This window comes from Asterias rubens, chromosome 3 (assembly GCF_902459465.1).
Source record: "Asterias rubens chromosome 3, eAstRub1.3, whole genome shotgun sequence".
Lineage (NCBI taxonomy): Eukaryota > Metazoa > Echinodermata > Asteroidea > Forcipulatida > Asteriidae > Asterias > Asterias rubens.
The window spans coordinates 20,472,578-20,490,706 of record NC_047064.1 but is presented as its reverse complement, the minus strand read 5'-3'; the positions used below and the strand labels follow the sequence as shown (position 1 = coordinate 20,490,706).

At 38.7% G+C, this 18,129-nt stretch overlaps 1 protein-coding gene across 2 annotated transcripts in view; it reads right to left on the bottom strand.

Moving 5' to 3' along the window:
* The window catches only part of LOC117288128, a 34,604-nt gene extending 16,703 nt beyond the window's left edge, over positions 1-17,901 (bottom strand). The window contains exons 1-2 of one of the 2 annotated variants that reach the window (XM_033768829.1): positions 17,202-17,901; positions 4,022-4,093 (exon numbers count right to left, since the gene is read on the bottom strand). In XM_033768829.1, the coding sequence (XP_033624720.1) occupies positions 4,022-4,093; positions 17,202-17,283 (154 nt within the window). In that variant the 5' untranslated portion in view covers positions 17,284-17,901. The remainder of the gene's footprint in view (positions 1-4,021; positions 4,094-17,201) is intronic. The other variant, XM_033768830.1, reaches the window with a different exon arrangement.
* Between the last annotated feature and the right edge of the window lie 228 nt (positions 17,902-18,129).

Below are 18,129 nucleotides of genomic sequence, written 5' to 3'. Positions count from 1 at the left end.
ACAACCCTATTAGGCAATTCTAAAAAACCCTGATGATTTTCACGGTAGAGTTAGGATTTGGGAAAATACACTCTGGGGTGTCGAAACATAGGGTTCCGAAACCCTAGGCCCAGGGACATCGAAACAAAGGTATAACCGGAAAGATAAACAATAGTTTATATAGAAATACAATATTATAGTTTTGCAACGCAATGGCTAAGTGGTACCAATTGCAATTATTTGTTTAAAGGCAGTGGACACTATTGGTAATTACTCAAAATAAATGTTAGCATAAAAAAACATACTTGGTAACGAGCAATGGATAGCTGTTGATATCAAACCACAATGTAAGAAACGACTCTCATTGATATTGAGTTTTTGAGAAAGAGGTAACTTCTCACTAATAGAAAGACTTCAGCTGAAGCCTTTTCTATACGCATCTGATAGCACAACAAATTATGTAACAATCGTCTTTTTCTTTGAATGTTCTCTTGCAAATCCGATGACCAATTGAGCCCAAATTCTTACGGGTTTGTTATTGAATGCATGATGTTTGGATACACTAAGTGGTAATACTGGTCTCTGACGATATTAACTAACGTGTCCAGTGCCCTTTATCGTAGTTACATCTTAAACATACGCCTATTGATCATTGTCTAGATTGAAACTCATGAAATACATGTTGCTAATTTGACTGAAAATGCCATGCGGTCCTGCCTACCAAAACCACGCACTGCCTGCCATAAATCATGGTCAAAAAACTACATTTCGCTCAACAAGTAGATGAAAATATAAGGGTTTTCAAATAGCATCCAATTAGGGCCAAGGTGGCTAGTATATTGTTCAAAATACATAATGTTTAGGACATCGCGTCATTTTGATACCAATGCCGGAACTTAAATGGCTTCGCTAAACTATTGCCATTTCATTATTACCCAAAAAGCCTGATTTTGGAGTGAGGCGTCAAATTTGATTAATTATTAATTTCCTCTGAAAAGATTGGCTGAAAAACCTAAAAGAGCATTTTTTTGCGCTTAATTGATACCCTTGGCAAAATATTAATATCACTTTTGATATTACGTGGTTTGGTAAAGAAATATCCGCTCGATCCTTTCAGTTGTGTCGACCGTCAGGCGTTTCATACGGCGCGGTTTTTCTGAGTTCGCGGTTCATTGATCAAACTAAGAAGAATTCAAGGAAACAATCTTCCACCCACACCTTCTGTGTTAGGAGCAATAATTATCCAAGGTTATTTCTCGTGGGCGGCAATATGTTATATGGATATTTTTTTTTCAAAAGAAATTGTGTCAGAGTAACTCATTTGACTACATGGGTTTATGAGGGAATCGACTCGAGATTTGCAAACCGCAGTATTAATTTTGGTTTAAAGGCAGTGGACACTATTGGTAATTACTCAAAATAATTATTCGCATAAAACCTTAATTGGTAACAAGTAATGGGGAGAGTTTGATGGTATAAAACATTGTGAGAAACGGCTCCCTCTGAAGTGCCATAGTTTTCGAGAAAGAAGTAATTTTCCACGAATTTGATTTCGAGACCTCAGATTTAGAACTTAAGGTCTCGAAATCAACCATCTAAACGCACACAACTTCGTGTGACAAGGGTGTTTTTTTCTTTCATTATTATCTCGCAACTTTGATGACCGATTGAGCTCAAATTTTCACAGGTTTGTTATTTTATGCATATGTTGAGATACACCAACTGTAAAGGCTAGTCTTTTACAATTACCAATAGTATCCACTGCCTTTAAAGCAAAACTTAAAAAAAGTTACAAATTTAAGGTTTTGCGTGTCGTGCCCGAGCGGACAAGAGCACTGGATTGAAGCTCATAGTCATAGACCAATTTTGTTGAGCTGCTTAAGTTGCTTGAAAAAAGCCTGCTTAGCAATAATGAGCAGGATACCCGTCTTAAACTGTACCTAAGACATGGTATTTTTGCTGGCTAGCATAGTTTTATTTGCCGGCTTTTTTTTTTTTTTTTTGGGGGGGGGCTGAAGCTGCTCACTGAAATTGAGGCCCTAGTGATTCGATCAGCAGAGTGCGGGTTCTTGAAACCGTATTCTTCATTAGCGCTACACTTTACCGCTATTGTTCTGTCCTTCGGATGGGACGTAAAGCTTTAGGTCCAGTGTGTGTGTAACGTACATAAAAGAACTAGACTTATAGCTGGAGTTGCTCCACAGCACCTTGTAGACCAGTACAAGGTATGTAAAACAATTTGGACGTGTATAAGATTTGAGGCATTGCATGGTATATCAATGGTTTACGGTAACACCATGTTTATATCTACTTGGCAGGTAGCGTCTGTTCTTAGAGAACCGTCTTTCTTATATATCTACTTGCCAGGTAGTGTCTGTTCTTAGAGAACCGTCTTTCTTATATATCTACTTGCCAGGTAGTGTCTGTTCTTAGAGAACCGTCTTTCTTATATATCTACTTGCCAGGTAGTGTCTGTTCTTAGAGAACCGTCTTTCTTATATATCTACTTGCCAGGTAGCGTCTGTTCTTAGAGAACCGTCTTTCTTATATATCTACTTGCCAGGTAGTGTCTGTTCTTAGAGAACCGTCTTTCTTATATATCTACTTGCCAGGTAGCGTCTGTTCTTAGAGAACCGTCTTTCTTATATATCTACTTGCCAGGTAGTGTCTGTTCTTAGAGAACCGTCTTTCTTATATATCTACTTGCCAGGTAGTGTCTGTAGTTAGAGAACCGTCTTTCTTATATATCTACTTGCCAGGTAGTGTCTGTTCTTAGAGAACCGTCTTTCTTATATATCTACTTGCCAGGTAGTGTCTGTTCTTAGAGAACCGTCTTTCTTATATATCTACTTGCCAGGTAGCGTCTGTTCTTAGAGAACCGTCTTTCTTATATATCTACTTGCCAGGTAGTGTCTGTTCTTAGAGAACCGTCTTTCTTATATATTTACTTGCCAGGTAGTGTCTGTTCATAGAGAACCGTCTTTCTTATATATCTACTTGCCAGGTAGCGTCTGTTCTTAGAGAACCGTCTTTCTTATATATCTACTTGCCAGGTAGTGTCCGTTCTTAGAGAACCGTCTTTCTTATATATCTACTTGGCAGGTAGTGTCTGTTCTTAGAGAACCGTCTTTCTTATATATCTACTTGCCAGGTAGCGTCTGTTCTTAGAGAACCGTCTTTCTTATATATCTACTTGCCAGGTAGTGTCTGTTCTTAGAGAACCGTCTTTCTTATATATCTACTTGCCAGGTAGTGACTGTTCTTAGAGAACCGTCTTTCTTATATATCTACTTGCCAGGTAGTGTCTGTTCTTAGAGAACCGTCTTTCTTATATATCTACTTGCCAGGTAGTGTCTGTTCTTAGAGAACCGTCTTTCTTATATATCTACTTGCCAGGTAGCGTCTGTTCTTAGAGAACCGTCTTTCTTTATTATACTGCCGCGGAGTATAGATTTATCGGATGTTCGGGAGACTTCTCAGTTACGAAAAGAACTGTCCTGCTTCTTAACTACTCCCTGGGTGGAAGGTATAGAAGATTGGCTGGGGCACTACTTTAGCTTATAGGATCGTAATTAACTGCAAATTGGGGGAACGTATTGAGCATTGATTCACAAATACCTTCTAGACAAAAAACCGAGCGCTTTGAGACGCCATCTTGGTACGATAAAGCGCTATCTGAAATGATTGCTAAAACAAAGCTGTGAAAAATAAACGCACCATACAATGATGTTGTTTCATTCATTCAGTCAAACAAATTAGTCATTCAGAAAAGAAATGATCGAGAAGAATTATTGATCTTGCAAACATCTGCCAGACAAACTTTTAGAAAAAGTGTGGTTTATATAAATAAAACATGTCCATGCGTATGTCTTTGTAGTCGCTGGGCACCTCTGGAAAAAAAAACAGTGTTTCTCTGAAAAACAGTGCTTTACTGAGAGGTTTCCTCAGGGTAAAGACTAAATCAATAAATAAATAAAACACATGCGTACAATTATTTTAGTGGTGAAAGATTTGTGTCCATGCATGTATGCATTATACATACCGGCCACCGGTCCGATTGTCGTGGGTTCGATTGTTGCGTCCCTCCGTTGCATCTGATGTAGAATTATATGCCCTGGATTTAAAAAGCGAATATTTTAAGGACACTGTTGTTCTTGTTGTTTTTAGGTTTTTTTCAATTTCATGCTGCTTCTTTATTTATTTGTATTGATCTTCCCACCCTGCCGTCGATTTCACCAAACTCTTCCCAACTTAGGAGCAATTTCGATCAAGGGACTATATTTGACTATACCATTGGGAGATTTCGCCTGGCACCTAAGATGTAATTTTGTTTGCATGTAACCATGGAACATTGACTAGTGGTTTACAAATGGTCGCTGATCGGACTTGCTCTAGGATTAATCTTTAGTTTTAGACGTTAGGACGCATTGAACCCATCCTAAGTTGAACGTCACTAGTCCTACTTCGTGAGAGGATTAATCCTTTAGCGCTTCGTGAAATCGGCTGCAGGGAACTCGGCAAACATCCATAAACACCAAGCTGGCAACAGCTAATTAGATCTCTCATAAAACCATTGGTTTACTGTCTATGACTATGAATTCCACAAATCGAGAAACTGAGGAACAGTACTAATTGTATTCATTGTAAAATAAGCGGTTAGCTTGGTAGGATTCGAACCCACAACCATCTGGTTGCAAGTCATGCTCAGTCTTACCACTGGACCACGTGGTGACCCTATCTCCTGTTGACTCTACGAACTTTAAAAGTCCTTTCAAAATGTAAGATGACGAAAACATATTTCTGAAGAGAGGCTTTACAAAGACCGTGTTTTTTAAATAAACAAAGAGATAACTCCTTGAATACTTGAAACGTGTTATGTTATGGCATTGTCAGAATTTAACCTCATGGAGACATGTGAATTTAGTATTTCCCTCCTCAGTAGCTGTGAGTTTAGTAAAAGTTCACTGTACCCCCATGAAAATGCTATCAGTAGGCAGGGACAGTAGGAAGTTATTCGGTGTCTGTGTTGACCCCGCCCCCCCCCCCCTAAGAAAAAAATATGAGCTCTCTCCAGCAAAGTTCTGGTTTTGGGTGGTTCTGGTAGGTCACCCAGTGATGCCAAAGCCTAGAAACTAAAAAAAGAACTGCCAAGTCTGTTCCCCTCACACCGACCATGAGGAATCATCGGTTAGGTCAAACGGCCGAATGCACCATGAAGACGATTCATAGAAAGTGAAACTCCTGCCAGAACATTGAGAACATTTCGTCGTATTATTTCAAAAACGTTCTTGCTAGATAACAAAAAACAAAAACATAATCCTACATTGTGTTCTGTTCTGGAGCATGCATAACATCTCTTGTACTATAATTGAATGCAATTTCTAACATTATTTCCATCCCCCTATTGGACTTTCTGAGCGGTGCTCCGCTCACAAAACACCGGGCAATATTTGCACAGCGATTGCAGCTTCCAGTTCGTCGACACTTTTTTCCCGTAACATCTGGCAGGTGGAAACCAGCGTCAAAAACCACGCCAAAAACACTTCGAGAAACCGTGGGATCTTTGACGTAACTGTACACAATCCACCTGTTCTGATTTCCGAGGGAGAGTGGTTTTGTGATGCATTTAATAATTCACTAACATCGAGTGCGTAGATCTTTTAGTTTTTCACACTCAGATGCAGAATTAGGGTCCCTTGACTGCATTGTCCATGTTGTGCATTGATTTACTTATGTCGACTTCCATTGGCAAACAAGTCACTCTTTTCTTTGACGTTTTGGAAAGAGCTAATAAATTAATACTGTTTCACAGTTTCAAGACCCATACAGTACTGCGACCTTTTGGTGAGTTTTCCTTGAACGCCAATCAAGTCTACACTCTCCGGGACTGAGCACAAGTTTGAGTTAACTTTTGGCAAATATAACGCATTCTTGATAAACTCCAAGCTTTAGAAATGAGGGTTGTTTTTAAAGGCAGTGGACACTGTTGGTAATTGTCAAAGACTAGCCTTCACAGTTGGTGTATCTCAACATATGCCTAAAATAACAAACCTGTGAAAATTGGAGCTCAATCGGTCATCGAACTTGCGAGATAATAATGAAAGGAAAAAATCCCTTGTCACACAAAATTGTGTGCGTTTAGATAGTTGATTTCGAGACCTCAAGTTTTAAAATTGAGGTCTCGAAATCAAATTTTGTGGAAAATTACTTCTTTCTCGAAAACTATGGCACTACAGAGGAAGCCGTTTCTCACAATGTTTTATACCATCAACCTCTCCCCATTACTCGTCACCAAGAAAGGTTTTACGCTAATAACTATTTTGAGTAATTACCATTAGTGTCCACTGCCTTTAAATCGCTTATTAATTTGTTGTTGTTGTGTTTTTTTGTTTTTGTTTTTTTCTTTGTTTTTTAGGTTTAGGATGCACTCATTAATTTTCCCAGGAAATAGAGTCCGTGTGTGGGTGGGATGGGGGAATTTCAGTTAAAATTTCAATTTATTTTATTCCCATATTGCAACATGTACTAACGAGTAATTATAGAGAAGGTCAAGTGAACAACAATGACTAATTATGCTAATAAATATCTACTAATTATGAGACACAATGAAACAGGGGCATTTTGCATATGCAAAATACCAACTCTTGTAAAATACATAAATGACACCATGTAAAACAAAGTACTTGACTTCTAAAAAGAAATTAAAAGTAACGACACATCCAATCAGGAGAGACGGGGTACGGAACTGGGCTCAATTTCATAGAGCTGCTAAGCACAAAAATTTGCTTAGCATTAAATTTCTTCCATGATAAAAACAGGATTACCAGCCAAATTGACATTTGTTGTATGTTGCTTCTTACTGGTATTGAGCTGTTGTTTGCTTGTCATGAAATTCACGTGGAAATTTGGTTGGCATTCCTGGTTTTTTTCATGCTAAGCAAATTTGTGTGCTTAGCAGCGCTATGAAATTGGGCACAGGACCCAGTAATCAGGATACTTGGCATCCTTTTTGTTGTGCTGAGCTGCCTACTTGTGTTTAAGCAGCTCTATGAAAATCGGCCCTTCAGGACAAACAAACAAAGCTAACGCGACCTAACGAGCTAGGACGTAACTAGACGGCAAAACATTTAAACTTGAGTGGTAGGGTCGGCTTATATGTTTTTGCAACACTTCTCCAAACGACACACAGATGGCCATCAATGCTAATTACAAAGGCGAATTGCAACTCTCTAACCTTCACTTTAAAATGATATAAAAATGCCAGTTTATCTGACACTCTTTCTGAGCGAAATTTAAAAAACATGACGTCATTATCAGCAACAATGGGTTCAACATTCTAAACAGGAATTTTCGCGTGAATGAAAATGTCGAATTCATCCCTTTTTTGTATTTAATATATCACAATTCAAGAAAGAACAATGGGATTTTCTTTACAAAATGTACCAAAAGAACCCATATATTTGAATTTGACGTTTGGATGTTTTAAAAATTTGAGCAGATCTGCAAAGAATGAAAGGGTGGGCAATACAATACGTCTGCTCAGAACTAGGTCCCTAATGATCAAAGAGATCATTACATGAAACTTTCATATAGAGTTGTCCACAAAAACAAATAAAAAATAATATAATAATGTTTTACTAATAAAAAACGAATGTTTCTTTTGGCCTGACAACATTTTTGAAGATCACTCTTGTTCAATAAACCTCATAAGGAGCTCCATGGCGTGTCATTGCCTTGCGGTCAAGCTCTGGTGTTTGATCAGCAGAGTGTGGGTTCGCTTTCTGGTCGTGACACTTGCTCATAAAAATGAGGAGGTAGTGCTTTCTGCTCTACCAGCCAGGCTTCTGATTGATGATACCCAAGCCTACACCCGTATGGACTTTATAGGTGGTAACCCCCTTGTAGCCCACACCTTGAGGTGGCCTTCTCAAAAATATGCAAAAGGTAGTTTTGCGAAATCCAGACATTGCACAAAATGACCCTATAGATCTGAGCAGACGAATAGTGATATACAAGCCTGAAGTTAAAGTAGGTTTTTCCCCACTTCAAAGACTCCATCTATCGGAAAATGAGTGCATCGCGAAACTAAGTTCAACCTTGGCACCCCTCTATTAGCAAATATACCCTTCGCAGATAACGTTTCACCCAAACGGATAAACCTTAATAAATAGGACAATACATCGATGCTTTTTGCTGCATTATTAGCGAAGCAAAAACATCCGTTGTAAAAAAAAAAATTCTGCTGAGAAGTTAAAATTGAAAAATCACATCCTTGACCATGACAAGCTAGTTCCATTAAAAGGAAGATAAGTCTATTTCTCTTATTGATCTTGTAAGATGGTATGACGTATGTGATCAATATTATCATCTAATTACGAATCCTCCATAACCCAATGAAAACCGATCGATAAGGAAGTGCTTCTTGTGTTATTACAAGATGTGACGTTGATGTTGTGTAAAGTGCTACTCACACGCAGCATTTTAACTGGGGTCCCTTGCTTAATTTTAGCATGGGTGTAAAATGTAGCAATGTTTGACACGATTTTGCTGGAGGACTTGGCTGAAGAAAACAAATATTCTTCAATGTCCTTTCAAATGTCCTTTCACACGAGGTACATTTTAGAACCATGTTGCGATTTGGCAAGGGACCCTTGCTAAAATGCTCTCGTGTGAAAGGGCTTAAGTTGGCGCTGCGCGGGGTTCAAATGTCGTGGGTGACAGTGTGGTACGCTGGGGTTGGACGAAACACAAAGAACCACGTGGGTGCGCTCTCATCTCATCAATCTTCTCGTCAAGGGAACTTGGCAAACTCCCACAAGGAGATATAAACACCAAGCTGTCAACAGCCAATCTCTCTCATACATACATTGGTTTTATGGTTTAACGTCTATGACTATGAGTTCCACAAATCAAGAAATTGTGATTCAGTAACTAGACTACAATAAGTAGGATTTGAAACTTTGCACGGTGGAAATACGATATAGAAAGGTTTGTGGTAAACACCATATAATAACTATCTCTAAATGAGTTGGGGTGGTTCTGAAAAGAACCGTTGGTTTCAACTCGACATTTCGATCAGTATGCTCTGATCGTCTTCTGCAGGAAGCTGACGACAATACTTATTCTGTTGTGTTGTGAAGTGTTTGGTTAGCTTGGTAGGAATCAAACCACCATTTTGTGATCGCAAGTAATGCAGTCTAATCACTGGACCACGGTGACCTAATAACTCGCGTGACCTCATGGTGTCGATTAAATAAAATAACATGTTTAATATTTGTTTAATTCAATTAACAACACTTTACAAAATATTGACTGGTTCTTGATGTTAGAATAACTTTCAAGTAGTTATGTCATCTACAAGTTGTCCGTATCCGTTTCAGACAAATTCGCATTTCGCCAGAACGAATTTTATGTCGACTCAAAACGAGCAGGAACGAAAACAAATATCCTTATTGTAAGATCAATAAACTGAATTGAATTGAATTGAGTTGAATTGAATTGTATTGAATTGAATAAAAGGACCATTTAGTATACATTGGTCCTATGTGACTCATAGCAGGAAGCCTGAATTATCCATATGCATTGTATATGGTATAAGGAATTCATGAATATGACATCCATTTGGCGGCAATTACAAAAGGAATCATTTTCAGTATTTTCAAAGAAAAAACGTCGAATAGACATCTACTTCTTTTTCTGGCATTGAATGAATGGTTAAAATTTATTTCTAAAGTTGTCTTTTATCCATTAGTGTCTACCTTGCCCTATATGGAAATAATGGTTTACAAAACAAGAAAGCCTGGTTTGTCCGAAAGGAAGCTCCTATACACATTGACAACGTTTCATGACCATCTTTTCCCAGTCAACTGAAATAAATCCCTCTTTCATCTCGGGGTTTGTATTGGCTGCACTGCCTTGGAGAGCTCCTTGTTCATGGGTCCACACATCGCTAATTTAGCAAATAACTAGGGCAATTGCGTCCTTTTCCCTACCCAAACATCCAATAGTATGTTCTTAATAATAGCGTCGTCCACCCGGCTTAGTCTTGACATTTAGAATAGACCGCGAAAGCCAAAAGAGAATGAAGCTATTTATATAATTAAAATAACGGCTGCAAATGTCCGGTGTAGCGTAATTCAACAGAAAATCGATGAGCGGGAAACCGAACAAAGTGTACCCGTTAATCGGCGTCTTGGTACGGGCTGGATTGCTCTCGTATTACGCTCGACTACTCGTAGTTTACTCTTGGTTGGGTTCAAAATGACGACAAGCGAGAAATACAAAATGGAGGGGAAATTAAAGAAAAGGGGACTTATTGAAGGGTTAGGACATTGCAAGTTGTATGATGTGTAAAGATACTATAGATTGACTACACCAGTGACGGGGAGAGCCGTGCGTTTCATGAAGTAGGCCTACCATGTAGGTGAATGTACGTGTTTTGTTTATGTTATACTTTAGTTTAGTCAGTGATTAGTTATTCATTTAATTATTTGTTCATTTAAATGTGAATCGAATGAACGGACGACCAAAGAACGAAAGATTGAATGAATAAATCAGTTCATGATGAATTGAATAAACGAATGTTATAAGTGAACGCATTCATTTTGAAATCCGTCAAACTTGGACTTTCCGCAGACACAATGTGTATGGGGAGGGAAAACAATAAAAATCGTGTTTTTTTTTTTTTTTTTTTTTAGATTGAAGTGTATTTTTCCCCCAACTTTTTATAAGGTTTAAATTTTTGGGTCGACATAATAAATTACCATTAGGCCTACGGACATACACCATTTCGAAGTCTGAAATGTTGCTCATGTATCTTGATAATGATATGGTTTTGATGTGCGAAAGATACACTCTTCCTGGCTGGACATGCTTTTTCAATAGTCAACTATTACGTGTATTGACATATCGACCAATGGTAAAGCAATAGACCCTTCCAATGAAATATGTAAATTGCGCGTGGCGCGTGCGCACTAACGTTTTGGTTGGCAAAATGAGGGAAAATCGCGCTGTTTTGTACACGGCTAATGGGTGCGTGACGCAGACGCGACTGCGCGTCTGCTTAGTGCACAACTCTATGGCGTTTGCCAACCAACAGGGTCTGTACGCATGCGTGAATGTAATTAGCATATTTCATGGGAAGGGTCCGTTACATAATGTGTTTGAAAGTTCAAAGTTTATCACAGTACTAAACTAAATTAAGGAACCCCTTTACTGTCAAATTTGTGTATCCCTCCGTCCGTCTGCCATTTGGAAGTATACGAACAACTCAAAGGATCATTACATAATTGGTTTTGCTAACTAAACAGTTGCTGGCAGTAGTAATCCACCATATACATAAACTGACAAACCTGTTGAAGTTTGAGATCGATCGGCCATCTGTGTCACGAGACAGTGATGCAATGACAGTGACGCAAAAAAAAAAGAAATTAAAAAAAAATCGCTCACTGAGCGATAAACTCCAAACGCGAAATAAGATTATTTTTTTCTCATCAAGATATGACGTTTCAGGCAGAAATATTTCAAGGGATGTTTTCAACTATCATCATCATTAGACCGTGTAAGTTTGATGTAAATCTATGATCTTCAGAGTTTTTGTTTCTTACCAATTCTATAACATTCCTTTAAATTCATACTTCCTCACTGCGTATAGCGAATTTTGACGTCACAGCTCCATTTTCGCTGACGCGAATAATTCGTTGCGAATTTGTGACGTTAATATTCCTATCGCATCCGCATGAAGTTTGACCCGGGCTTTACTTTTCTCAAGCCAACCGCTCGCAAGTGTTTGGACCTAATTTTAGCTCGTCGCGACTTTGCAGTATAAGCTGGAGTAAGCCATGTGTACATGTATTCATTCTGAGTATGCCAAGACCTAGATACAGCCGTGAATCAAAACGTGAATTATACTTCAAACATCCTGACCACCAGATGTCGAGGTATGACGTCTTATCCATTAAGCTATGCCTGCAGCAGCTAGCTGCAGCTAGCATTTCAAAAAGGGGTCACCCAGGTTGAAACAGAACGGACTCCTTTCAATTCCATACTTTGAACATGATTCTTCGGCGTAAAGTAGTAAACACAAGTAATGAAAGAGAATGATGGTAAAAGTTTTGTAACGGATTTGTCGCCAGTCAATATACGTTTTTGTAAATGTGGAGCATAAATTATAGTGTTATATATATGTTTTACAATGTTCTTTTTTTGTTGTTGAGATGTGGCGAGGCATGGTGACCCTGTGGGGGCGTGGACAATAGGAACAAAAAGTAACGACTTGTGCCCATTACGCCTTCGGGCACAAGACGTGAATTGTGTCGTAAATATTCACGACTTTACTCACAGTCGTTCGTTTATTTGCTTAAACATTGGCGTTGTTATTTACGACTTCGGGTACCAAGTCGTGAATATAGTCGGAAATTGGCATGAGTGTAAGGCCGACTTGTGAACAAGTCGTAAATTTCATGACTTGAAGGACCAGTCGTTAATTTCGTCTTAAACATTAGGTCTATTGACGTACTTTTTTTACGACTTCAGGCAAAAAAGGTTGTGAATTTCTTCGGTAATTTGCGTCAGGGTTCACGACTTGTGCCCAAGTCGTGAATATTGGCGTCAACATTCTCGACTTGGGGGGAGGAGCACAAGTCGTGCATTTCACCATGTTAGATATTGACGTCAATATTTATATTCAATGTCCCTCCAGGGTAGGCCACCATAACATTTCCCATTGTTTAGCAAAACAACATAAACCAATACACGCTGTTTGATTTGATACAACGGTTTAGATGAACACCGAGGTGGGTTGGGAATGAGGCGTCACCGTGCCTCCGTCAGTGGGTGTGTTGGCGTCGACTGTCCCCCGTAGAATTGGTGTCCAACATGGGAAGACTTGGGTAAATAACACCAGTCTTAAATGTCATAGCAGGCTTAATCGATTTGGATATTAGAAGCTATAGTTTTTAACAAGGTGATTACTGTCGCCACATCTTTGAAGGTTTTCGTTCAGGAAGTATGAATATGTAGAGCCTCTTCGATATAGTACAGGCGTACCCCAGGGCTTTTTTTTTTTCTTTCTTTTTTTTCACAAAAGTGTCGGATGTTTTTGAGGTTAAGTACTAAAATTAATGACAAAGTCATCTTTTTTATTTTTTTTAAATCTTCTAACATAATTCTTTGTTGGCAGGGGCCGTCCAGGGTAAGGCAAAAGTTTTAAAAACTGGCATCAAAGCGATGTGCCCTCCCAGACCCCTTTTCACATCGATTCAAACAGTATAGTTTGCAAGAATCACCCTGAAAGGTTTTGATACATTTTGTACCAAGTTGTTGGCCATGATATTAAATTTCTACTCAATGTGAATGGAACAACTTCAATAGTCGTCAATTTTTATGAGAAAAAACAAAGTGAAAATAACACCGTAATGTTTTCAAGAGAGTCGCGTTCATCCGTTATACTGAGACAAACATTATTTTCGTGAAATTGTTTTGCTAATTTCACAAAAAACTACAGCACCTTAGCAAGTAATATTTTAAGGGAAGCTTTCTACCATCGTTAAAATTCAAACCGTGTAAGCTAAATGTAAGTCTGATGTGGACGTTTGTGTTTTGTGTCTTACACAAGGTACCCACACCCTTTAAAGGCTCTGGACACTTTTGGTAATTACTCAAAATAATCAATCATCATAAAACCTTTCTTGATTACGAGGAGTGGGGAGAGGTTGATAGTATAAAACATTGTGAGAACAGCTCCCTCTGAAGTGACCCGTAGTTTTCGAGACACAAGTAATTGTCCACGAATTTGATTTCGAGACCTCAAGTTTAGAATTTTGAGGTCTCGAAGTCAAGCACCAGAAAGCACACAACTTCGTGTGACAAGGGTGTTTTTTCTTTCATTATTATCTCGCAAATTCGACGACCAATTGAGCTCAAATTTTCACAGGTTTGTTATTTTATGCATATGTTGAAATACACCAAGTGAGAAGACTGGTCTTTGACAATTACTAATAGTGTCCACTGTATATAGGATTTGAGGCATTGCATGGTGAGGTATCAATGTATATTTGGTTTGCGGTAACACCATGTGTGTATCTACTTGCCAGGTAGAGTTGTTCTTAGGGAACTGTCTTGCTTTATTCTTCTGCCGTGGAGTAGATAATCGGAGGCTCGGGAGACTTCTCAGTTCTGAAAAGAACTGTCCTGCTTTTTAACTATTACCAGGGCGGATGGTATAGAAATTCGACTGGCCTACTACTTTAGCTTATAGGATCGTAATTAACTGTACTGCCGCGGAGTCAGTTCTGAAATTGGTCTCAACGTTTCGACTAGCTTGCTCTAGTCATCGTCAGTGACCACTGTCTTTAAACACACATTAAAGACAATGACATGAAGCCTTTTTCTGTCTTAATAAAATCACTTAGCTGTTTAGTAAGGTTGTTATTAAAAAAAAACAGTTAAAAGCAATTTACTTCGGAAATATTTTAGGAAGTAAATTGCAAGAACATTTTCGGTCGGTTGGACAATGACGTCCTAATTTTTACTGTTTGTTAAACACATGTCATAACACGGCGAACACCCAACGTTTTTTCCCCCAATATTTGTAGACACTCGACAATTACACCAAATCTAATGGAGATAGATGTAATATCCTCCCGGCTCATCTCATTTGTGAAGTTACTAAGAAATTCATTAAGGAACTTGAAGGCATTGTTAGCTACGAGCACATGCAATGTATGTAACTAAATTCGCTGGGGTCGATTTCACAAAGAGTTAGGACTAGTCTTAACTTAGGACTAGTCCTAGGAGGTATACAACAAGTATGGGTAGTCTTAAGTTGAGATAAGACTAGTATTAACTCTTTGTGAAATCGACCCCTGGACACCTTTGATAAAAGACCAGGGTCCAATTTCATAGAGCTGCTTAAGCAAACAATTTGCTTAAGCGCAAAAATAGCTCGCTTGTTTTACACATGTTACTGGCCAAAATGTCATGCCATATACATTGCTTGTGACTGGTATTTAACTGTTGTTCACTTAGCATAACAATTGATCGGAGTCTTGGCCGGTAATCTGATTTTACTAAGCAAGGATTTTTTTTTGCTTAAGCAAAATTTTGTGCTTAAGCAGCTCTATGAAATTGGGCCCTGTATTCCGACTTTCAGACCAGATGCATCCTAACATTATGCACACATAAAATAAAACAAACTGTGAAAATTTGAACTCCGTTGGTCTCTGAAAAAGCAAAAAAAATTATGAAAGAAAAAGACTACTCCTTATTCATAAATTGTTGTGATTTCAGATGCCTTCAAGGGCTTCAGGCCAGAAGTATTTTAATAGTTGAGTGAGAAACAACCTCTTTCTTAAAAAAAAACAGCTTCAGAGGGAGCCATTTCTCACAATGTTTTATACCATCAACCTCTCCCCATTACCCGTCACCAAAAAAGGTTTTATGCTAATAATTATTTTGAGTAATTACCATTAGTGTCCACTGCCTTTAATGTAAGAGCTCCGTAGACTTCACAAAGAGACCCACAATGGGTTTAGAGTAGAGACAGTGTATTGTGATTCTAAATTAATTGCGTCACACAAACATAATGACATGGACATGTAGCTACGGGTGACGACATAGTTATTGATGCTACATAACGATTTTGTAACTAACTCTTGATGCGTAATTAGGTGAAATCGAAGGTAAAAACAGGACACACGTGTCTTGTAAACACATAATACTTGACCCTGAAAATTTGTGAGGATGCTATCGTAGGAGGTTGCCCCGTTTGCAGACTCATCCAACAAAATGTAGGAGCTGTTATCTTCGGGAATACTGCCCTATTCAGTGGTGGATGTTTTTTGACCTTATTTCTTAATTTAATTTGGCAACCGAAATAAGCACTCATCGACGTGTGCTGAAATCCATAAAGACATAACAACATACTTTTACCATAAAGCATCTAATAACCTTATCAATTTGTAGCTCATTGTTCTACGGTAAAGATGTTTGAGATTAATAAGTGCGTAATTTGTAAAGATGGATACCAAATTATGTAGCACTTTGTAAAGGATTAACGCACTACTGTGCATTCAGCAGCCACTGCAAGAAACACTGCGGCAAACCCCTTCTCTTGGCGATAAGTGTAACCGGCTTTGCGTCCCATCAGAAGGACGAATAAATGATGGTTAACTTGTTTAAGGACACGATTGCCACGACCGAGAATCGAACCCGAACTCTGTTGATCAGAAACATTAGAGCTCGAGTCCGGCGCGCTAGATTTCTCAGCCACTGAGGTCTACACGACTAGCTAAATGTTTCCCAATTGTTTCTTGTGCTTTATTTGTGTGTATGGTACCGCTGGATGTCCACCGAATTTGTCAAATTAGCATTATGTCATCCAAAAGATGCTTGGTCTTATTTTTTTTCCAGAATTACCTGAAGATTTAGTTTCACATTTTAGAACTTTTAGCTATTTTGCCAGATTCTAAAAAAAGTTACAAGATTTCATTTACGGTATAGTGCACGAGCGGGAAAACTCCCCCCAAAATCAACAGAAACGCCAAAAGTATATTGTGTATCGTGTTTAATTAAACGAACACATTGCTATAACCCCGACATGATCTCACGTCACAGGCATTTACAAACACTTTTACCTGTTACGTTATGTGGGCAGTGTCCGTGGCAAATGCAAAACTTTGTGAGTCTGTTTTGTTTTTAACAAGCATCATCTGTCGAAATTCACTCGAATAAATGGAATCATAAAAAGGGAAAACATTTTCTCAAAACGGGCAATAACTTTAATGTCAAACCTTCTTTGTGTGCCGGTGTTACTTTAAATAAAGGGAGTTCAAACTTCGTCGAGTCTTTACATTTTCGCACAATATAAAAATCTACGCGACAATAGTGTTACTAGATTTTAACTGGAGGTACGGAACACACGAAAGACTTAAGTAACCAAATGAGCGCTCCAACTCAAAGAAGACTTGCTGCTTAAAATTAAAAACGAGCTGCGATAACAATTTCATGGACAACTTTGTATCTTCATTGCACAAAATATGAGCCGTGCGAATTTAAGCTATTGAAATTTTGAACTACAACGTAGACGTATTGCAATTTCCACTATAAATTAAATGAAGATGCTAACAAATTAATCAGTTCATAGCAGACCTGTAAAGAATTTGCATCAATAAAATCGGAAAGACTTGTTGACAATAATATTATTTTGTTTTCATAAAACTCACCTTCTGTGACTGTTCCCCAAATGATTGCAATGACCAGTAGAAAAACCACGCCGTAAACACTCGGTCTTGCCGTACTACCCATCTTGCTCTAAAAGACAACTGTTTTACAAAATAAAAAGTTTGCAATCAAGTTCACCCCCGAAGACAGCCCCCGAATCAACCGCTCGGTCCTCTCTTGTGTTTCTGCGTCAAGACAAAAAGTGTTGAGGAAGTTTGCTTATTCTCTCGTCGTGATGACACCTCTCAAGTCACCCGTGTCCTCTAGGATGAAGTTTGACACTAATACTGCTCTGATCTTAGAAGAAAGTAGAGCGACATCAAACAGCAAAGAAACACTCCCAATATTATATTCTAAGAATGCGGATACTCTTCAGTGGAGGGTATCATTTACTTAAGACACGTCCGCCAGCTCCTTGTAGTAGTAGCCGTTAGCTCAAGTTGTCGCACCAAAGATGAAGTGGGGAACGATGAAATGCCCTTTTTCTTTAAAAGCTGTAGCCTGGTCCCAGTGGGGATTGGTAGCTCGTTTGCGGTTCCGTAATGATCACAGACGGTAGTGTCAGGTGAGTGGGATAACAGACTCGCTTGAGCAGCCGAGCGCAAAGTGACTAACACGGTGGGGAAGATCTACTTGTTATTGCATTATCTTGTAAAAATGCGCACACTCGTCACATCCGGCACGCAACAAGTTTATTCCCCTGTCCTTCTTCGCGGGTGAGGATTTATCAGTAGCGTATGACTAATAAGATAACTACATCCATCATGTAATATAAACATGTATACAGCATCATCAGCCCACCCCCTTCGTTCATTAGTTGATGACGATGGCGCTGACGAACCAGCGAGATGTTCATTTACATCGTCTTGTAGTAACACACGTGTTACCAGTGAAGGCACGTTGAGCGGAGAGATGGTTTGATTAGGGGTG